This window comes from Protopterus annectens, chromosome 1.part2 (genome assembly GCF_019279795.1).
Source record: "Protopterus annectens isolate FY-2018-M chromosome 1.part2, PAN1.0, whole genome shotgun sequence".
Classification (NCBI taxonomy): domain Eukaryota; kingdom Metazoa; phylum Chordata; order Ceratodontiformes; family Protopteridae; genus Protopterus; species Protopterus annectens.
In genome coordinates this window covers 123,990,084-124,014,465 of record NC_056727.1, presented here as the reverse complement: position 1 = coordinate 124,014,465, position 24,382 = coordinate 123,990,084, and the positions used below count along the sequence as shown (strand labels likewise).

Genomic DNA, 24,382 nt, shown 5'->3' with positions numbered 1-24,382 from the left:
TACTATCAACTTGAATTTATACTTGTTTTAATTGTTTCCACTAAAATACCCGTTCCTTAATACTAAAAAGAGGTAAAGTATGGAAAATTTGGCCCAAAACAAAGCTCCCCTCCCATCTCCAAACCTACAAAGAATTATGCAACCTTACCAAAAAACACATCAGTAATAATAAGAAAAAACTCTATAACAATTCAACTACTTCACACAATTCCAACCCCAAAAAGTTTTGGCACACCTTAAACCAAATACTACATCCAGGGAAATGCACATCTCCTAATCCCAGCCCCAACAATACTCCACTAGAAACAGCTTTTAACTTTAACTCTTACTTCATCAATTCTATCAGCAAATTGACATCTCCTACCTAATCACACACTCATGCAGATGATCACTCATACTCTCCTGCATCCACTAATTCTACAAAAACCTTCTCCCTGACAACAGTATCTACTGGTTGCATTAAATCGTTACTTGTCAAGTTGAAACCCTGTCGCCTCTCAGCTGACAATATACCTCCTTTCTTGCTCCAGGTAGCAGCTAAGTCACTTGCCCTTCCTATCTCCATACGTATCAATCACTCTTTAACTGAATTGAAAGCCCCCGCAATCTGGAAAAAATTCTTTACCATACCCATCCACAAAGGAAGTAACTCCACAGAACTCACCAACTTCAGCCGCATAGCTATTTTATCTCCTCTATCCAAAATATTACAAAAATGTGGACACAAACAGACTCTGCAATACCTCATTCAAGAAAATCTACTTACCCCCACTCAACATGGTTTTCGCACTAAACACAGTATCTCTACAGCTTATATCTTTCACCAACACTATTTCCCAAGCCAGAGATAATAACAAACTGGTCTCATGCCTATTCCTTGACCTCTTGAAAGCATTTGACACAGTCTTCCACCTACTCCTATTAGCCAAACTCTCTGACCTCAATCTTTTCACTTCTACTGTTTCCTGGTTTGCTAGTTACCTAAGTGACCAACTCCAATCTGTCAAATGGCTCTCTTTTCTCTAACCCGCACTTCCAGTTGCAGGGAGTTCTACAAGGCTCAATCCTTGGTCCTTTACTGTTCAACATATTTACCAATCATTTGTATACTTCTTGTCCACTCTCATCACTAGTCCAAAATGCAGATGACTCTACAGTCATCACTACAGATAATTCCCTCCCTGAACTAAACTCCATTATGCAAAAATCCTTCTTATCCATTGAAAACTGGCCATCAAACAATCAACTAATCTTAAATTCTAAAAAGACCAAACTCTTGCTCTTTCTACCCAAAACTTATAGCCACCTTAAATCCGTCTTCTCATTCTCATCCCTAAATAACACACCTATTACAGCTGAATTTCATACCAAGACTGGGGGTCATAATCAATGATCAGCTCAAATTTGATATACACATTCTAAACAGCATAAAAAAAACAAATGATTTGGACTTCTTTACAGAAATAAAAAATACCTATCAAACAATGCAAAAATTTCCCTCTCCCATGCCTACCTCCTTCCAACCCTATTCTTTGGCTCACAAATCTTCACTAACCTTCAAACCTCTCTTTTGACTAAACTGAAACCCACATACAATAAAATTGCCAGATTTGCTGCCAATCAAACTTACTATTCTCACCACTGTCTCTCTCTTGAAAGCTTACACTAGTTAGAATTTCCCCATAAATACTTCTTTCTCAGCTTCAAATCATTCCATCTTGTATCTACCATCCTTCTGCCCAGACATCTCCTCACTTGTCTCCCTCTACACCTCTTCTCGGGCTCTCCAAAACAAAGATCAAAAACTACTCCAAATATACAAGCCTAAAAGTAATACTGGGCAAAACCTTTACAGCTTCTCTCCTGCTCTATCCTGGAATAAACTTCCCCTAGATATTAGAAGTATTAAGCACCCCCCCCCCATCATTTCAAAATTGCCTCTAAAAAATTAGAAGTACCTAGTCCTGCAACTGTAAATACCCTCCTTAAACTCTCCTTCCTCTCTTGCTCCCCCTAACTTCTCCACCCCTCCCACCACCTCTACTCTCTCCTCCTCTTGCCAGTCTTATCCTTCCACTACGACTCTTCAGTGACACTTACTGGTAAATAGCTTGACTGTCTCCTTACCAGTCCACCTTTAACTTGTCATTAACTAACTACTCTAACTTTCAGCAGGACCATATGTTTACCCACATTGCTCATAGTATATTATGGTCTCTCTTCTACTCTAATTGTACTGCTAGACATACTGATTTAGGCTGATATAAGATTGTATATAATTATAATGCTTTTTCACTATTTGTTAACCATGTACACATATTTCATATCTTTGTTATATCTGTGTTATATTGTTCTAAGTTTTTTACTATTTTTACATTTTTATACTTTATATTAATTCTGTGGAGCTTTTCTCCCTGGGCCTCGGCAGAAAAAAGGTTTCAGCTCAGTCAGACTAACTACATCAACTGATGTCAAATAAACAAATAAAAAATAAATACATATGACCACTGACTGTATCTTTACCAGTATAGGTAAAGAATTAATAATGGGGTCTGTTTTCATTAACCTAAAGTGTGTTTTTGATTTATTTCACCCTTTTCTTTTTTTCTTTTATCCCAGCTTTCTATGATGGACTTTCTCAATGAACCCATCAAGTTGTTACAGACTGCCTTATTTCACAAACCCATCTCAGCCTACTTTGGATCATCTCTCATGAACATCAGCCTCTTAAAATGTGAAGTACCTCAGGTTGCTATCAAAGGAACAATCCTCCTTGCAAAAGTAAACAAACCTCTGATATCCCTATACTTAAAATATCTAAAGTGTGATGATCTGTTCTCATAAAGGAAAATACAACCAGGCAAGAACTGCAAAAGGTCTTACAGAAACAATTCTATGACCTGTTTTTTTTTTTCAGCTTAACAGTTAAAACCTTATTGTTTGTAGAGAAAATTAAACATGAGTTCTTTTATGCATTCCATAGACTTTCCACTTCTAACCTTTTGCAAATATATGCCCCTTGGAATAACCCTCTTATTTCTACTAAATCTTTTAAACACCTCTGAGTTCTTTACTTCTCATTCTCCTGTCACAGTCATGGTCATGGTCATATTAAACTTACTATTAGCAAGGTCTGTACACAGCTTAAAAACATGCAGATTGACCATCCAGCTAACCACTGAATCCCACAGGTCAACTACTAAGAGCATTGTTACAGTATCATAACCTTTTTGGTATAAAATCTAACACTCTGCTTTGAATATATTTGAAGACTCCCTATGCTGTGGAATAAAATCCCGGTATATGTGAGGCAGAGCACCTCGCTGGCCTTGTTCAAGAGAAATCTTGACCAATGGATGGGAGATCGCAGATATACCCCAGGGATTACCTCAGTGTCACTGCTCGACAGAGGCACAGCAAAATAATGGGTATAGTTCCCCATACTAAAGGGGTGGCGTAAGCCACAAAACTATGGGCTAGGCTTGTAAATGCCCTTGGGCAGATAGCCTAGTATGAACCTATGAACCTATGAACCTATATATACTTTCTTGCATTAGCTTTGCTAACCCCATAGTACCACACTACCTCAGAAAGGCAAAAACAGAATCTGTCACTATATAACTCTATCTGGCCAACCCATTCATCACTGCCTACATTCTGGTTCCACTAATATATTCATAACAAAATGGGCCATATTCCTCTTTAAAAAAAATCAACAGTTATTTCATTCTCCAACATTACTATGAATGCAAACAAAAATGCAGCAATTAAAATATTTTTTTTACAAAACACATAGTAAATGCAATGAATAAAAAAGTTATATATCCATGTCATATTGATAAACAGGTTAAACATACAGTCTGCCATAACTGAGGACATTTTGAGGACACTTTCTCAGAAATATGACAAGTCTTTTATCTACTTTCCCATGTTTAAGAATTATTTTCTGTGAAACCTAACCCGGTTAACAAATGTCAAATAATAAATAAATAAATAAATAAATATACATAAATTTAAAATTTATTTAACATAAATAATTGGTATTCAGGAATTTATCTTGTCAGCTCACTGCTGTCAGAATACAATTAGAAAGCCACTGTAACCCATCCACATATATCACCCTCTAAGGACCAAAACCAGGGACAACTACCGTCTTTACATAATTAGAAACTTGCTAGAAAAACAGGCTTTGCATTAGCATAACTATACCCAGCAATTAATGTCAGCTTTACTGACTGTATTTACTTCAGATATCAGACTACAATAAAATAAAAATAACACTTGGCCACAGTATAAATAAAATTTATAACATATATAATTAGATATACATATGTATAATTTAAAATGCATTATTTATTTAACATAAATAATTGCCATACAGGAATTTATCCTCTCAGCTCACTGTTGTCAGAATACAATGAGAAAGCCACTGCACCCCCCCCCACCACACACACACACACACACACACACACACACACACACACACACACACACACACACACACACACACACACACACACACACACACACACACACACACACACACACACACACACACACACACACACACACACACACACACACACACACACACACGTCTCAACATCTTAGCTCAAGAATCAAGGAAAAAAATAAAAATAATGGTGGACAAAAGATGAAAAGCAGGGACTGTTACTCCCTTTATAGTTGCCTATGTTGGGGGCAGCCCAGATAAAAGCAAATGATCCCACAGCACTCACCAAAAATGGTAGAGGAATTTCCCCAGTGCACCTGGCCAAGTTCCCCTAGTCAGTAAGAATACCATCTCGGATGCCCCCCAAAAAGAGGCCATAGTCCTAATGAGACCAATCCGGTCAACCAAAATAGAAGTTATGTCTTACCATAATGTTTCATCTGTGTTGTCAATCTTCACTTATCCTTGACTGTGGGTTCAGTTCCGTATCTTGGAATTGATTCGGCCATTATTCCTTCTCGTGTCTTCCAAAAACTCTCCAGCTTAGCACTATCCATAATGCCCTTCTTAAGATTACCTCAGATCGAGTTTGCATAAAATAGTGACAGACAGTAAATGACAGAGTACAGACCATATCTGTAATTAGTGTAATGGTACAGATCCGTTCCACCAAGAAACCTGAAAGACTGGGGGAAGGAGGGTGGAATGTTAAGGATAAGTGAAGACCAACAACACAGATGGAATGCTGCGGTAAGACATAACTTCTTTATCTGATGTTGTCAATCTTCACTTAATCCTTGAACGTGGGACACACTCCCAGCTAGTGAAATCTTGGGAGGTCTCACAGAAGAATATTCCTAAGCACCATCGAGCCAAAGAGTGCTTGAGCCCTAGAGACTAGATCTAACTTGTAATGAGTAATAAAGGTATGTGGGGATGCCCAGGTAGCCGCTGTGCATATATCATCTAAAGAGGCTCTGGCATGGAAGACTGCGGAAGCAGCTATTGCTCTTGTAGAATGTGCTTTTACAGGTATCAGCAGCTGCACTCTCCTGTTATAAGTGAAGGTCACTCAATATTTAAGCCATTTTGCCAGAGTAACCTTAGAAAATGGTTTGCCCAGAGAAGCAGAAGAGAATGAAACAAACTGATCGGATTTTCTAAATTCCTTTGTTCTATGAAGGTAAAAATGCAATTGTCTGTGAACATCTATTAAATGCAGACAATATTCTCCTTTGTTTGAAAATCTGGGGAAAAATACTGGAAGATGGGTAGCCTGATTGATACTAGAGTCAGATACTACTTTTGGTGAAAAGCTTCATTTGTAGTGAAACCCTGTCCTTATGAATGATTAGTTAAGGAGGTTTTCAAGATAAGGCCTGTAACTCAGATATTCTTCTAGCAGAAGCAATAGCAACTAAAAATAAGGTTTTCCAGGATAGAAACTTCAAATCAGAACTAACAGCTGGTTCAAAAGGGGAATTAATTAGAGACTGTAACACTAGATTCAAGTCCCAAAGAGTAGACGGATCCTTATATGGAGGTCTCAGCAATAAAGTTCCTTTTAAAAAGGCTTTACAAAATTTCGGTGACATTAGCACTGTATCATAGAGACCATTATGAAAATCTGAAATTGCAGCTAGATGAACTTATATAGTTGAAGATGATGCCCCCATCTCAAAAAATGATGCTAAAATTTCCAAGACTTTATGAATGGGTGCAGAATACTGATCAAAATTTTTGTGTTATCTGTAGGCCATTTTGAAAATTTTTGCCACTTGCTGTATAATCATCTAGTCAAAGGTTTATGAGGGGCTAGAATAATTCATTGAACTGGGGCAGTAAGGCTAGTATGCCTGGCAATCATCGGAACTGGAGAAGCCACACAATGAGCTTGAGATTCTGGAGATTCAGATGAATGAATCCCTCCCGATGGGACGATAGGTCAGGGGCTGGGTCCAGGGTCCAGGGTCCACAGTTCCTGAATTAGGTGAGGCCACAGAAAAGGAAGCCATATCTGTTGAGGACAGAATTCAGCAATGAGAATTATCTTGTTCTTCAACCTGTTGGCTTTCTTCAGTAACTAGGAAATTAGTGGAATCAGCGGAAAGGCATACAGTAGACTGAGGGTAGGGGCTAACTATGGAGAAGAGCATCTGTCAGTGACTCCCCCAGAGTGGGGAACAGGGTGAAGTAGCTGCTGCATTTGTTGTTCAGAGGGATGTAAAGAGATTGCACCAGGGCTGGTCCCATCGACAGAATACCCTTTCCACCAACAAAGGGTTGAGAGACCACTTGTGAAGCATCAGGATGCTCCTGCTCAATTTGTCTGCAATCACATTGTAGTTCCCCAGAATATGCATTGCAACTAGAAAGTGGTCAGTTGAAATTGCCCATTGCCAAACTCAGAGAGCTTCTCGACAAGCAGGGTAAGATCTGTTTCCCCCTTGTTTGTTGATGTACCAAACCACCGACATGTTGCCTGTTTGGATCACAATTGTTCCCAGGGGAGGGTTTTTTGGAATGCTTGCAATATTAGGAGCACTGCCCTCATCTCATAGGTAGGTACTAGGCTATTGGCCCTGGGGCCTCTACAAGCCCAGCCAAAAAGGTACCCTGGCTTTTGCCACCCAAGAAAATTATTTTCCTGTGCCACTGTCGAGCAGAGCCACAGAGGTAATCCTGGGGTGAATTTCCTATTTCCCATCCAATCTGATGTGCAAATTGGTCTCCAACTGGGACCAAGTGCCTTGAACTGTCTTTCCCAGATATTGCCCCCACCCCCCACCCTATCCGGGATGTGTCCATGGTCACTATGGCTTGGGGTTGTGGAGAGACAAAGAGAAGGCCCTGTAGAATGTTGTTGGAATAGAGCCACCAACTCAGGTCCTTTTTGCATACTTTGGTGATTTGAATTTGATGTGACATTGATTGTGTCATTAATGACCACTGTGACACCAACAGCCATTGAAGAATTCGCATGTGAAATTTGGCAAGGGGAACTAAGGTGATGGTGTCCGCCATAGATCCTAGAACCTGAAGCACCGATCTTGCAATCACTGTTCTGCTGTGATTAATTTGGTTGACCTGTGCTCTTATTCTTTGAAGTCTTTCTTGAGGTAGAGACGCAATACAGGTGCTTGTGTCCAGCTCCTCTCCTATGAACTCTAAATGCTGTGTGCTGGCTCTAGATAGGATTTTTCATAGTTTATATTGATCCTTAGTGAGGAACACGCTTGAAGGATGTAATTCCTTGCTTGTAGCAGTAGATGCCTGGAGGTTGCGGTAATGAGCCAGTCATCTAAGTATGGAAACACCCAGAATCCTTGCAGTCTGAAGTGAGCTGCGACCACTGCCTTGCACTGGGTGAATACTCTGGGGGCTGTGGTGAGACCAAAGGGAATGCTCTGAACTGATAATGACTGACTTCCAGTCAGAAGCACAGACATTCTCTGGAGCATTTGTCTATTTTTATGTGATAATATGCATCCTGAAGATCTGTTGAGCACATCCAATTGTCTCTCCCTAAGAATGGGAGAAGAGACTGAACCATGACCATCTGAAATTTGGAATTTTGAACTTTTTTGTTCAAGGCACTGAAATCCAAGATTGGTCTCCAGTCCCCCATTTTCTTTGGCACTAAAAAGAATCTTGAGTAAACTCTGGATTCTATCTGGTCTGGTGGTACTGTTTGGATGGCTCTTTTGTCGAGCAGTTTTTGAATTTCTAGTACTACCACATCCCTGTGACTGGATGGAACATCCAGGATTTTCTTCAGTTGTTTGGGTTGGTTGGAGAAGGGAATATGGTAACTTCTGGTTATTATCCTCTGCACTCAATTGTCTGTTACTATGGATAACCAGGCAGGTAGGAGCAGGGAAAGTCGGCCCTTGACTGCCTCCTGAGGATGGCAATCAGGCCACTGTTCAGGAGCGCTGATAGGAATTTCTAGGGAACAAATCCCTGGAACCCTGATACTGTGGGCCACCTCTGCCTCTAGCACATTGTCTTCCATTATAACCCCCCCCCCCCCCGCCTGGGAGGAGTCATTGCCATGTGAGCCCTGGAAAGGCCCTTGGGACTTTTTGAACCATATCCTTCCACTCCTCTGGTTCCTTGAGTAGGGCCACTGGGGAGTGGAAAAGCATATGCCCACTGCAGAAAGTGTCTTTCCATCCTTCTCACATCTAGCAAGGGTCTCTTTAACTTTGGGTCCAAAAAATGGATGTATTGTCATAAACAGCACTGACAAAAGAAGACTTAAATGGCTCCACAAAGTCACATAAGTGCATCCAGGCATGCCTTCTTATAGCTATGCCAGAACATGCCGCCCTAGTTGTCCATTCAGCTGTGTGTGCAATGAACCTCATGGACGAATTACATATTGAATCAAGGGTCACTAGCTGGGAAGCTACTTTAGACTGAACCCCCTCAGCTACAGTTCCTGTCAGAGTATCTGATAGCTCCTTTATTAGATCTCTTTGGAGCCTGGTGAAATGTGCCATGAAATTCAAGATCTAAGCACAAAGGTCAATGAAGCATATACGTGCTTCCCGAATCTATCCATCATCCTAGACTCCTTATTAGGGGGATGGATAGCAGGAATTTCATCAGCAACTTCCTTTTTGGTGGATGCCACAACCACCATGGCATCCACTAGCACCCCTTTAGCCCAATGCTGTTGATCCATGGAAGCTGACAATATACAGTCTGGTCTCTTAGGGACTGACTAGATGGAGTCAGGAATCTCCCAGGCCTGCTGAGCAATCAGTTTAATCAGATCCTCAGCAGGCAGAGAAATCCAGGCAGTAGATGGTCAGGCACAGAAAGCCCCTAGGTATACTGACTCCTCTGAGGAAGGCTGTTGGGAACTCTGTTTAAGGATCTCTAGAATGTCACCAAAAGAAATATCTTCTGGGGGTGACCTTGGGGAACCTTTCCCTTCATTAAAGTCAGTATTTTCTATGAAGGAGTCTTCAGTGGAGTCCAAGTGCTTCCTCTTGCTCTTTCCTTTCTGGGGCACCTCCTTGGTGGGACTGGCCAGGAGGTGTCTAAAGAGGACATAACCACCATGGTTGGATACTGAGGTTTCTGTGCCCACTGTCCCTATTCAGAGGCTGGTGGTATCTCTGGGTGAGGAGAAGGAGAAGGGTGTTGTTCCGACAAAAGAGGAATCACCTGTGAGCCCGTAATGGACAAGGCCCTCTCCATGGCCCAGAAAGCAGGACCCCTGTAGAGGAATGGGAGCCCAGAATCAAAATAGACTCCTTCAACATCATGGTCCCACCCCACACCAAAGCAACTGCTCCTTAGCTCAAAGCTGGAGTGGAACTTATGTGTGCTGAAGCCCCGAAAAGCATGGATGGCTCCGATACAATCAGCATCGAACCACACTCCCTGGAAACAACAATGAAGCTCTGATCCTGAGAGGTCTCCACTTCTGACAGAACCAAAGAGCTCAGGGTAGTTATCAGCATAGGAGACAAAGCTCTCACCAGTGCCTATACAGTCAACACCAGGACTGTCGGAACAGGGAACTCCAAAGGCTCAGATGGAGTCAGAGGAGGAACAAAAGTTGGGTGACAGACATGTAAGGTTCCAGAGCCAGATATGCTAGGAGCCGAGGAAGTGGCTAATCTTCTCGCCACCAGGAACTGGTCCACTAGCCTCAGAACATTGAATCCAATGAGGCTCTTCATGGAGTGGACCAAACAGACCAACAGGGACTGGGGTGTATCCCAACAAGGACTTGGTGGTTGGTTCACAAAGGGATCAGTTATTAGGGAGTATCTAGTGTGTGATAAATCCTTGACAGAAAACTCTTTCAGTTCCAAGATTGGTGGAAAAGAGGAGGGTGGAATGGTCTGAGCTGAGGAAGAGGTGAGTGTCATAGTTATCAGTGCAGAAGTCAGCACTGCAGGCACCGAAGACATCTACTCTCCAAATGGTTCAGTGGAATCTGTAGGAACAGTGGAAGACTTAGCCTTCTTAAGAGGCAGTTCCAACAAAAATGTAGGAACCAAGTGGCTTCTCGTTTTTGAGCCCTCATGCCCAGAGGAAGAAAAGGAAGAAGGGGAACTTCTATCAGTTTAAATGTTACAGATATAGCCTCATCAAAGCTGAATTTTATCAGGCCTTTGAGAATTAACTTGTTCATTCTTTCTATGAGGGCCTGGTGGCTAAAACCATGACAGATAGAGCAGTCCCTCCTAAAGATGCACTTAGCCCAAGAAGTATACACACAAGTCGTGACCATCAGAATTTGGCAGTATGTTGTCACACTTCTGGCATCTCTCGAAGCCAAAAGTGTCTTTAGACTTTTCAGCCATGTCAACAAAGAGTCAGTCACACACACACACGCACTAACTAAAGAGAGAAGATAGTTAGTCTTTTTAGTTTTTTTTTTTTTTTTTTTTTTTTTAAAGGCGTACCAACAATGGTACCAGAGAGTTACTGTAACAGCAAAGGAAAGGGAGGGGAACAAGCTATGGTACTGAAGATTACCAAATTGGTAAGAGGAAAGGAAGGTGGCTACCAACCACAGCATACCAAGAGAGAAAAAAAAACACCAATTAAGATAAGAAAGAGGAGCTGGGTAACTAACAAATGGCTAGAGAAAAAATTATAAACAAAGAGTATGAAAAAATGATAAAGAACACTTACAAATGTAAGAAATTGCTAACTCAAGAGCTAACTAGAGAGGAACGAGTCTGGCATTTGAAGCGGCAAACAAGATCTGAGGTAAACTTCAGAGTATCATTATGAGTAGTGCTAAGCTGGAGAGTTTTTGGAAGGTGTAAGCTGTACTAATGGCTGAGTTGGTTCCGAGATATGGAACTGAACACACAGTCAAGGATTAAGTGAAGACTGACAATATCAGATCATAAAGCAAATAAAATAAAGAATAAATATATATATAAAATCACAAAAGAAACGGGTGAAAGCAAAATGAGTAGCACACCAGTAAATCCCAAAAAGTTTAATATAGTAAAGCGCTTTTCGTTTGCTCTGTCAGCAAACTTCTTCAGACATTTGATACTTAGTATGGGTATAAATACCTCCCAAACCAAATCAATTAACTAATTAAGTAATTAACATTCACAACTAAAAAACTTTTTAGTTAAAAAAACATCCACTGAAAGATTATAAACATTCATAAATATATTTAAAACCACACTGTATATATAAAATAATTACTTTCTCAACACCTGGCTAGCTGGATCAATGTACTGCAAAACACTGAGTTAAGCAAATAAGCACTTATCCCCAGTGAAAAAATAGTTCTGGGATTGTTTCTCAACTTTTTGCCAATCTGTGTAGTTGATGAATATAGGGATGTCATGGTATTATGGATGTTGCCTGGTGGTGTATTCTCCCCAATTTTTAATATGTGTGGTTAGTCAGTAGTTCAATGTTGATCTGTAGGTCCCAAAAAAGTTGGTCAATAATGAGGTATCCTGTAAACATATAAAGCAGGAGCTATGGATTGTCTTTTTCTTCCTGTTAATGAATAGTTTATCATGGAATACATTGCTAGCATTCTAGTGTTCATAGCAATTTTTTTGCAAGGTACTATTACTCATGACTCTCCTTCTCCTAGATTTTCTTGGCATAGAGTAGTCCCTATCACCCCCATTCTGTAACTGTATAGTCAGTTTCACTCTCCATAGACTAGATTATAAGTTTAGCAAGAACACATAGCAGGGACTTCACATGCTACTTTTTTTTCTGTCTGAAGGGCAACATGCAATGATATCTTGGTGCCCAGCAAACAATTCTGTTACAGTTGTGGGTGCTTATTGACAGGCCTACCACCTTTAACTTTCTATTATAGGTTCATAGGTGGATACTAGGCTAACTTCCCTGAAAGGTTATTACAAGCCTAGTCAATAACCCAAGGTCAGAATCAAACCTTGCACTCTGCGTTTATAAGGTGAAGATCTTAACCATTATGCCAAACCCCTCCCCAAAGAAGAAGTTATGTACTCACCATAACATTCTGTCTGTGTTGTCCATTTTCATTCTTCCTAAACTGATGGGTTCAGATCCAATCCCTCAGATTTGACTTGTCTGTTGCTAAAACTTCTCCCTTACCCACAATACACCAACCCCAAATACCTCAGATCTTGTTTGCTGCCTTAGTAGAAAGTAAAAGATGGAAATCATGGAGACGCTACATCTGCAGCTTATGTAAAAACTAAGGACATATAGGTCCACTAAGCACTCATTCTTCCAGAAGTCTCAAGGATGGCGGTTGATAGTATGGGAGTTGAAGAAGAATGAAACTGGACAACACAGATGGAACATTATGGTGAATACATAATTTCTTTATCTGATGTTGTCAACTTTCATTCTGTCCTCAACTGATGCAGCAGAGTCCCCAGCTACCTAATTTCCAAGGCGGACTCAAGGAAGGATATTCCTGAGCACCATAGAACCAAAAAATGCCCTTCTACTGGAGACCAGATTTAATTTGTAATGAGTAATAAAGGTATGGGAAGTAGCCCAAGTAGCTGCTGCACAAATATCATCCATGGACACTCGGGATTGAAAAACTGAGGAAGTTGTCATAGATCTGGTGGAATGGGCTTGAAAAGATTTTGTCAGAGCAATGCCCAATTTGTTATACATAAAGGAAATACAATTTGTTATCTATCTAGATACAGTAACTTTGGTAACTGGCTTACCCAATGTTGGCACTGCATATGACACAAACAATTGGTCAGAATTTCTGATGTTTTTAATCCTATGTATGTAAAAACACAACTGTCTGTGAACATCTAATAAATGTAATATGTATTCTCTTTTTTTAGAAAATTTGGGAAAGAATACTGGCAAATTAATTGATTACTTTATATTGGCTTCTGACACCACCTTTGGAAGAAATGACAGGTTGGTATGTAAAGTAACTCTGTCTTTATGGAAAATCAAGTATGGAGGTTTTGAGCACAGTACTTGGATCTCAGAAATTCTTCTGGCCAAGGTAATGGCTACTAAGAAAATTGCCCTCCATGAAAGGTATTTGAGTTCACATGTAGCTGAGGGTTCAAAGGGAGATTGTGTATGAGACTGCAGCATAATGTTTAGGTCTCAAGGGGAGGTAGGATCTTTAAATGGGGGCCTTAAAAGTAGAGTGCCTTTCTAAAATGGTTTGCTCAAGTTATGGGACAGAAGAACCATTTATTCCAACATGAAAACTGGAAATCGCAGGTAATTGTACTTTAACAGTAGAAGAACTAGCTCCTTCTTCAAAAAAGATGCTCTAGAAATTCCAAGATATTATGACTGGGGTCTGAAAAAGGTTCAATATTATGTTTTTGAGCCCAAAAAAATAAATCTCTTCAATTTGCTAGAGTATTGTTTCCTGACAGAAGTTTTATGGGAGGACAAAAGAATATGATGAGTAGGAGAAGACAGCATAGATTGTCTGGCTATTAATGCAACTGGAGGAATCAGGTAGCCAGCTTGAGATTTACTATGCCTGTTGGGTAAGACAGAAGGTCCGGAGTTGGATCCAGAAACCAAGGTGTTTGAATCAGGTGAGGCCAAAAGAAGGGAAACCAAATATGTCAAGGCCAATAAGGGGCAATGAGGATGACCTTGCTCTTCAACCTTACAGCTTTCTGAAGAAATTTAGGAATCAATGGAGTGGGAAGATATGCATAAAGGAGACTGGGGAGCCACTCGTGAAGTAGAGCATCTCTCAGGAATTAGAGCAAAGTAGCTGCTGCATTTGTAGTTCAGGGGGGACATGAATAGATCACAGTAAAGCTGGACCCCTTTTTTGGAAGAGTGTTCGCAATCCTTTTGTTGAGGGACTATTCATGAGGTAGGAGAATGCACCTACTCACTTTGTCTGCTATCACATTGGACTTCCCCAGAATTTTCATTGCTAAAAGAAAGCGGTTGAAAGAGATGGCCCACTGCCACACTCTGAGAGCTTCTCAACACAATGGGTAGAATTTGCATCCTCCCTGTTTGTTGATGTACCAGATGACCGAAATGTTGTCCAACTGTACTGCAATTGTCACCAAAGGGAGAGCATTTAGAAATGCCTACAGCGCTAATAGCAGTCTCTCATCTCTAGGACATTTATATGCAAATTGACCTCCTCGGGGGGCCAGGTGCCTTAGACTGTCTTCCCCAGATAATGCCCCCCCACGCTAGATGTGAACCATCCGTGGTCACTATGGCATTGTGCTGATAGGGAATGAACAGATGACCTTGTAGAACTTGGTCTGAATGAATCCAGCACTTGAGATGTCTCTTGTATAAGTGAGTGATTCCTATTTTATAAGACATAGGCTTATAAAGAGCTGACCATTGAGCAGCTAGCATCCACTGAAGAATCCACTGAAGAATTCTCATATAAAACCTGGCAAGTGGTATTAACATTACTGCTGCTGCATTCGATCCCAGAGCCTGAAGTACCACTTTGGCTGAAATTGAGGTGCTACAGATTATCCTTTTGACTTGGAATCTTATAGTCTGAGCTCTCACTAATGGAAAGGGAGCAATGGTTGTTTTGTATTGAGAATTGCTCCTATAAACTCTAATCTCTGAGTTGGTTGCAGATGAGATTTGTTATAGTTTATGGTTATCCCCAGAAGAGAGCAAGTCTGGAGAATTTGGTCTGTTGCACATATGAGTTGATGCTTGGTCAGAGTAGTAATGAGCCAGTCATCTAGATATGGAAACACTCAGAATACTTACAGTCTTAGGTGAACTGCTATTACTGCCATGCACTTGGTAAACACCCTGGGAGCTGTGGTGTGTCCAAAGGGCAGCACTCTGAATTAATAAAGACTGGCTCCTAGCCAAAAGTTTAAGTACCTTCTGGATCATCTGTTCATTTTTATGTGATAGTACGTATCCTGAAGGTCTATAGACCACATCCAGTCATCCTTTCCCAGAAAAGGGAGAACAGATTGAACCATGACAATCAGAAACTTGGTTCTTCAAACAGTCTTGTTTAGCTTGGAGAGATCCAGAATTGGTCTCCAATCCCCTGTTTTCTTTGGCACCAAAAAGAACCTTAAGTAAGTTTCGGATTCTATCTGCTCTGGTGGGACCTCTTGGATGACTCTCTTTTTCTAGCAGCTTTTGTATTTGAATTGTTACTTGTTCCCTCTGACTGGATGGAACATCAGAGATTTTTCTTGAGATAGGGGGAGAAAGGGAAAAGGGTATTATATAGCCTCTTGAAATAATTTTCTGCACCCAAGTATCTTTTGTTATATCTAGCTAAGTTCTCTGGTGCAGAGATAATTGTCCACCAACTGTCTCCAGAGGTGGAAAATTGGACTTCCTTTTAGGAGTGCTGGTAGGGTTTGTCAAATAATGATTCTCTGGAACCCTGGTTCTGTGGGCCACCTTTGTCATGGGGGTGTCTTCATCCATTAGAGTTCCCTCCACTGCTGATGGGGGAACCTAATCCATGTGTGTCTTTAAATGACCCTGCGACTTCTTGAACCACCTATTTGGAATACCTCAATGATTATTGAAAAAGGTTCTTTGAGGAGTCAAAAAACACACGCCCATGGCAGACAAGGTATTTCCATCTTTTTCACACCTGGACAGAGTGTCTTTTACTTTGGGGCTGGATAAAGACATTCCATCAAAAGGAGCATTGACAAAAGAAGACTAGAAAGGCTCCACAAACTCACAGATGTGTATCCTGGCATGTCTCCTTATGGAAATACCTGAACCCACTCCCCTTGAGGTTTTTTCCGCTACATGTGAGATTAATCTTATGGATGAATTGGACATGGACTACAGGGTCGTCAGCTGGAAAGTAACAGATACCTGAATTTTATCAGAAAACAGCACCTGAGATAACTCCTTGATCAAATCTTTCTGTATCCTAGTAAAGTCTGCTAAAAAGTTCAGAGACCTCAAAGCAAAGGTTGCTGAAGCATAGACACACTTCCCCAAATCAGTCCATTGCCTGCAACTCCCTGTTGTGGGGATGGACAGGGAACTTTCGTCAGCTAGTTCCTTCTTGGTGGCCGCCACAATGACCATGGCATCAACAGGAACTCCCTTCCCTCAAAACCGCCTATATGCATGTGTTGCCATTATCCTGTGTGGTCTTCAAGGAATGGGCTCTATGAAGTCAGGGTCCTTCCATGCCTGCCATAAGATCAAGTCCATAAACTCAATGGTGGGCAGAGTCAGCCAGGTGATAGAGGGTCCAGTACCAAAAGCCTCCAGGAGAACAGATTCCTTAGATGTACAGTTGCTGGACATCCAACCACCTCTCTGCTTAAGGATTTCTAGGATGCTTCTAAAGGAGACCTCTTCAGAAAAGGAGGTGATTGTGGGAACCCTTTGCCTTCAATGAAATCTGTGTCATCAGTGATGGACTCCTCAAGGGAATCTAAATATTTCCTCTTACACGTCCTCTTCTTAGGGACCTCCTCAGTGAGGTGTTGATGGAAGAGGAGATTACAATTCCCTGGGTGGGAGCCTGGGATTTTGGTACTGGCTGTCCCTGTGGAAGGAGATGGTGAGGCTCTGTGTTGAAACATCATGACAGAAGACTTAGGATACAAGGGGATGGTTCCATCAGAACTGTTGAGGCAGAAAATACTCTCTACGCAGCCTCATAGGCAGAGTGGCTTGGAGAGAGAGAGGACCTCAGATACAAGAAGACAAGCTTCTGAACTGCAGGCCTCCCCTGCTCCAAGGGCAAAATTTCAGAGGTGGAAGCTGGAGCTGTGCTATCCAGTACACAGGTTCTGAGGTGCACAGACAGCTCTGAAAGCTTTGGAGTTGAATGCAACTCCTTGGATCCGACAGGTAGATTATGGTTTTGGGAGCTCTCTGGGTCTGATGGAACCAGAGCCCTCAGAGAAGATCTCGGATCCAAAGGTAAAGTTTTCCTCAGATCTGAGCCAGATGGATCCGGATGACTCAGATCCAAAAACTCTGAAGCTACAGGAATTAGAGGAGGAATTTGTAAAGGGGGAGTAGTAGATATATGGATCTCCTGACCCAGAGAGTTAGGAGCCGAAGGAACACCAATCTGGCTCTGCGTCAAGAGAATCTTCTTCACCAGTCTCTCCACATTTTCTTCTGTAAGGCTTTTGGAAGAACGAGTGGAGTATACGGACATAGACCTGGGTCTTTCTAGGAATGAAGAAGGTACCCAGGAACCAGATCCAGTGACACAGAGTACCTTGTTCTGGGTAGTAATTTGGCAGTCTGAAAGCCATGTTCAGATTGCATAGGATCAGGTGAAGTCAGATCCAAGAGCATTGACTTCATGGAGACCCAATTTAGGAGGCACTGGATCCAATAATTTTTCCTTAGCACGATCTTGAATTTTTACCTTCTTTGGATCTGGGGTTGAGACCAGGTCCTTATGAGACATCTTCTTTGAGGAGGCCAAATCTGAGGAGGAGGAAGATGACTTTGGTGAAGAGGATTTTGTAATTTTTGCAGTTTTTGTTTTAGAGGAAGAAGAACTCTCTGATATAGTTTCTCCAAAAGAAGAAGGAAGAAGACCTTTTAGGATCAGCTTATTTTTGTGTTCCACTAACACATGAGGATTAAAGCCATGACATATTAAGCAATCCTCTTGTAAATGGAGAGGACCTAAACAACAGACACAAAGTGTGTGGGCATTGGAAATTGGCAGCTTGTGCCCACACGTCATACATTTTTTAAAACCTACTGGTTTATCTGCCATCGCCAAACAAAATAACCATTAACAATATAATAAAACAGAGAAGAAAAGTTTTTTTTTTTTAATAGGGACACAAGAGAAAAAAGAGATGGAAATACCAAAAATGGTAAATAAGCTACAACAGTGACATAGAGTGAAGAAATATACTAACAACAGTATCTAAGAAGTATAAAAGATTGTATGATAGACAGAAGAAACAACAAGAAATTTATAAACAAATGTAAGGGATAGTAATATAAAGAGTTTTTGAAGTAAGAAATTGAAAGATATCACACTTATATGACTAATGGTCACGAGAGATGGAAGACCACCTCTTTTGCTTGAATCAGCAAATGAGATCTGAGGTAATTGGGGTTGGTGCATTGTGGATAAGGGAGAACCTTGAAAGTTTTTGATTGCCACGAGCTTTAGCAATGGGCAAGCTGGATCTGAAGGATTGGATCTGAACCCATTAGTTGAGGACAGAATGACAATTGACAATATCAGATGATAAGTTCATAGATTCATAGATAAATACTAGGCTTTCAGTTTGCAGACTACTACAAGCCTAGCTAATAATTAGAGTTCATAATCAAACCCTGTACATTGTATTTGTGAGGTTAAGACCTTGACCATTATGCTAATCAACCTCCTCCAAGGAGACATACTGAGATGCCAGTAAGCCTACCAGCCACTATCAGTAGGCTTCTGGAATACAAAGGCCCAGAAAACCCTCCCCCTTTTGATGGAACTCACTCTGCTCCCTCACAACTACCATCCAGTTCCCAGTGTCCACTCCTGAACTCAGGTCACAAGTGACCTGGTAGGACTACTTACCTCTATGTCACTAACCAGTAAAGCAAGCTATACCAATGTTCTGTGTGTGTGTGTGTGTGTGTGTGTGTGTGTGTGTGTGTGTGTGTTTGTGCAAATGTTTCTCATATGGCCTTTAACCTCCACATTAATTACTGATCTTTCTATCTTACAGTTTCCTTTATCATGTCAAATATAAGGTATGATGTAGCTACACAACCGTCCTTCTTGGTCCTGTTATTCTTTCAGCTGTCCTGGGAGGGGCTTATGCTTAGGTCATGTGACTCTCCTTTCCTTTTTATGCTTAATACCATCCCAACAGCTTGGTGGAAAAAAATTAGTTTTAGTGTACAACTCTTGCATCTGTCTACAAAATGTAAATCAGAAATCCATGCTGAAATTATGCTGTCTTTACTGTATCTCATTCTGAGCTGTATTTGGTATCCAAAAGGGCATCTGAATTACAGTTAGAAGTCATAACCAAATACATGAGCTGTCTAGTGCATATAATTTACGCTCACCACATCTCTTTCTGTAAATCCCATCCCCAAAACAACAACCCAGCTCGGCAAAGGGAGACAGATTGAAAGAAGCTTAGCTTTCCTCTTTTTGAATTTTTTTCCAGACTAAAGAAGACAAAGATTATCAGTGGTATCTACATTTATTTATTTTTTTCTAATTTATTAACCAAAGTACAGCACTAATCTCATTAACATATAACATAGTTAAAAAAACACTTTAAAAGAAATTTCACAAGACAAGGCAAACATGAGTACATCATATATCAAAGATACAAACTAGACTGAAGGTTGGAGATAGGAATAATTTTGCAATTTTTGTCAAGCATTGGCAGCATGCTGCAAGTCTGTAACTAAAGTACTAAAACCATACAAATATACATTTACCTTTTAAGGATGCAGCAGTCAGCAAAGTTTGGGGAAGGAATTTTAGAAGAGGAACATGTTTGTCAGATTCTGTCCAGGACATAATTGCATCAGACAATATTTTTAAACGGTTGTGCCTAAGCAAATATTTGGAAGAGAAAAATGTAAAACAATGAAACATTTTCAAGATAATATTCTTGTTTTAGAATATTTTTTATAAACAAAGCTATTATCTCTACTCAAAAAGGTATACAAAAGGGAAATAAAATACATTTCAGCCTGTCAGATCCAGGTACTTTAGCATGTAGCTTGATGGCAAAAGGAGACAATAAGGCTGTCTAGTCTGCCCTTTAAATGCATTTAACATTCCAACTCTAGTCAATCCCCACAATTTCTCTTACCCTTTTTTAACCCTCTCCAGAAAGATGTATTTCAGAGATCTCTGTAGTAACTAGTCCCTACAATCAACATAATCTACATTCCTCATGAAGTTATTCCCACAACCATCCTATTGGCATTACTAGGCTGATACATAAATGGAATAAAACATAAATAGTATAGAAAACAAAAACAAAGTTAAAATTTTGGGAAGTATAAAAATTAAAAAAAAGTCACCCTAGATAACAGAACCTTTAAAAAGAAATGTTTACAACAAATAAGTTTCAGTAATGCTGGGCATTAGTAGAACCCCTGCCTCTAGTGGGGATCAGACTCTAGCAAAGGCAAAAGCGCCATCATTAGTCATTAATAATGTGAGATAAGGTTTTAGTGTTAACCCTAAGAACAGCTTTAAGGCACATTGAGAACCATCCCACTCTTACTAAAATTTTCCATATGTGTAACCTATTAAATAACTTTATACCAAAATGCCCTAGTAAAGCTAAGTAAGCTAGTTTAATATAAATTGCAAGAAATATAGAGGACTGGAAGCAAAAAAGGGAAAGATAAAAAAAAGAGGGTTCAGTGTTCCCTGGTAATAACTCAATCAAATATGTCTCTTTATGTCAAATCAGTGTAAGGAATTTACAGCCATATATCTTAACACTCACAAAGCTTCTGGGTCATAGCCCAGGGAGCATGACCATTCTCTACATTATACAGTGTTTCAACTTTCCAAGGTGAAGTCATAGGAGTTTTCTTTAAAATGGTCAGGCAGTCTGAAACTGATATTACAGAGAAAGACCTCTCATGCTTTGGAGTTAACCAGCTAGGTAACATATTCAGAATACACATCAAGCCATATATCTAATTCTACCTCTGCCTTAATGGCTTTCCAAAAATGCTTCACTTTGCCATTCTCCTATATCATATGCTGCAGATTAGCCTCCCAACATTATCATCTAGGATATTCAGTAGAAGTACCAGAACTGAGTGTATAACCCAGAGAAGTTATGATACACATTGTGTAACAGTGTGGACCTCATAGATGTATATATAGTAGAAGGAGTACTGCATATTTTATGTTCCCATGTCATTCACAACATATTATGAAGGATTCACTCCAATCCTGCTCCCAAAGCAGAAGGAAGGGTTTGGTGCTGGACTTATAGATAGTGTTACCTGCAGGGTGTGTGTGCAAAAAACAGTTACTGGCATCATATAAACCTAACCGTCAATTAATAATGAATTTGCAGTAGTGGTGGTGGTGGGGTAGTGTTACTCATAAAGTGGTGGCTGCCAATTGATGTTACTTGATCCAGATCACTATTACAGCAGGTATGCTGCCTGCAGGTCAACTAAATATAACACCCTTGACTTCAGCCACTCAGTTCTGTTTAATGTGGAGATTACCTTTTACAGAAAAAGGGATATGGAACACTTGCAGCTCAAAAATCACAACTAGCCTGAAGCTTACAACCTTGCAAGGTAATAACACTCTGTGGTACGGTGGTAGCGTTGTTACCTCACAGCAAGAGGTTCTCCCGTTCGATTCTCGGCTTGGCTTGGGAGTGCCTTCTGTGTGGAGTCTGCATGTCCTCCACATGGTTAGGTAGCGTTCGAAAGACATGCGTGCGTAAATGGGCGTGCCTTCGTTGAAGGTTGGGCGTTGAGCTGGCATCTTGGCGTTTTGTAAAAATCTACTGCCAATCATTAGTGGACCGGAGTTCCGCTGTGGTGACCCCTTACCGGGAAAAAGCCGAAAGACCAACAACAAAAACCAAGGCAGTCTGCTTAACTGGATGGGAAAGATTACTTGAGGCCAGGAGTGGAAATTCTTAAACTAAAAACACCCAAGTTTGTTACAGTCACAAGTTTTACATACATACAGCAGAGTACAGTCCTGTTCTCATGCTTGAGACTCCAAGACATGCAAGAAAGAGCATCTAGCTTTGACATAATTCAGTGAGGTCCAATAAATTTAGTCTACCCTCTTCAGAAACTAATACTCCTAGAGCTCCAGTAAATTTATTCTGTCTTTCCAATAAGTAATGTTATGGTACTATAACCAATTTATTGAGGCTTCCCATTCCATAAGAACTGCTCATAGCTTTTATATGTGGGGTATATAGATTTAATGCTAATGAATTTACTACAGTGATTTAAATGCCATGTTGTACAAAGTTTCAAGTTTCACATTTATTCCTACATATTAGCATCAAGTTTTTATGATGTATTAATAATATAACAAAACCTTTAAAGTACTACAAATAAATAGACAAAATTAGCATTTCAAGTACATGGAACCTCTTAGTCAGTTGCAATTTTAAGAATACTGTAATGATGGAATGCCATGGTTATACTCCAAAACTGTGAAAAAAATGAGCTTATTGGGCACCTATGTGACATCAGAAAGCTGCTTAACAAGGTTTTGTTAGGCACCCCTCAAAGTTGTTATGACTGGGTGTCATGCTAAGAACTTAAGTGGATACTGCCAGCCACCAGAAATCTATGTAAGAGTGTAAAAGAGATTTAAGATCTGTTAGGTACTTCTCTCTTCGACAATTATAAACAACAAGTATGGCAGAACAAAGTATCTAACACCTTTTATAGACCTTTGCTCTTCAGAGGGACACTTAATTTCTGCCTGTTATCTGTTTGGCAGCACTAGGTGTTTTACTGGCTTTCAAAGCCTTTGAAAGCCAGTGAAATACGTTACTCTCCTACACTTTATCTTTTCTGTAAGTGGTAATATAAGTTGCAAATAAAGCTCCATACAACACAAAGAATTATGATTGGGTGTCACTAATCACAACCTTTATTATGTGCTCTTGATGTGGGTACTCTCAAGGTGAACTTCTTGGCATCCATGTCTCGAACATAAAATAAGTTGGTTACAATTGGAGACCCGATTATAATCCTCTGTAATGTAGATTGTTCTTAAGGGAAAACAAAGCTGACAAAAAATCCTGCATATTCTCAAATACATTAATCCTTTTGCATTCAATTTCATTAATAAGTGCTTCCTTAGATGTTCATATAGTAGACAATATGCCAAAACATGTATCATATCTTTATTTCCTGTCCCAGTACAGAAAAACATTTCTGAGATAATTTTCCCTTGCCTTTTCTGTGATTGCAGATAGTACCATCTTGTATTTCAAAGTTATATTTAAAATAACTACTTCTATCATGATCGACAGACCTCAATGCTTTGCCAGAGATGGCCTGCCCCTGGGCTTCCGGATACTGGCCAAGGCTATTGCCACCCCTATAGTACCTTTTTTAAGCAGTGTTCCAAAGACCAAATAACCACCGTAACAGCTACAAACAAATGCAATCTGAGAGTCATGCTGCTCAATGCTAGAAGTTTAAATCTCAAAATGCACTCACTCAAAGCACTCCTTAAAATGGAGAACATCAACATTTGTGCTGTAACAGAGACCTAGTTCAATGCAGCAGAAAGCACCCCTGCACTTCCAGGCTATAACTCATTCCACACCTTACGGCCCCAGAACTTGGACCAAAGCTCCAAAGTTGGTGGTGTTTCCATATTCATAAATGATGCGCACACCTCCAGACTGGTAGCCCAACATAACGCATCTGAGATACTTCAGGTGCAGCTAACATTGGGTAAGACAGCGATTCAGGTCGTAGCCTGCTATAGGTCCCTAACTATGTCCCAAGACTCACACTCCACGTTTCTAAGCAATATTATACAGCTAAGATTTATAGAAAAAGTACACACACTCAAACTCACTCTTGCACTAGACTAGCTCGCACCCCTTTCATCAGAAAAAATCTGTGATCAAGGGGCAATTAGTACGGGCAGCGAGAATGACTACAATGCAGAATGACTTCATAGCAGAATGTGACAACTTGAGTAATATGTTCACACATAGGGGTTACCCAATTGACTTAATTCAAAACATCACCATTGAAGTCCAAAAGAAGCGTGATAAAGGAATATACAAACCAATTTTAAATAAGGGAGCATGGTGAGTGGTAACAAATTCAGAGTTAACCACAACTCGGGTACCATCTGAAAACACCGAGGATACTAACACCCTACATGATTCCTTTATAACTAGACCCAAGTCAAATGTCACCATAATGAATGAAAATATCAGTTTTGTTTTAACATTTAACTTAAGAGCTAAGGAAATTATGGGCATTCTGAAAAAA

At 40.3% G+C, this 24,382-nt stretch overlaps 1 protein-coding gene across 2 annotated transcripts in view; it reads right to left on the bottom strand.

Annotated features, from left to right (window-relative positions):
- The window catches only part of CLHC1 (clathrin heavy chain linker domain containing 1), a 1,972,328-nt gene that overhangs the window by 995,249 nt on the left and 952,697 nt on the right, over positions 1-24,382 (bottom strand). For both annotated transcript variants that reach the window (XM_044055182.1, XR_006362617.1), the window contains exon 6: positions 19,841-19,956. In XM_044055182.1, coding sequence (XP_043911117.1) covers positions 19,841-19,956 — 116 coding nt within the window. The remainder of the gene's footprint in view (positions 1-19,840; positions 19,957-24,382) is intronic.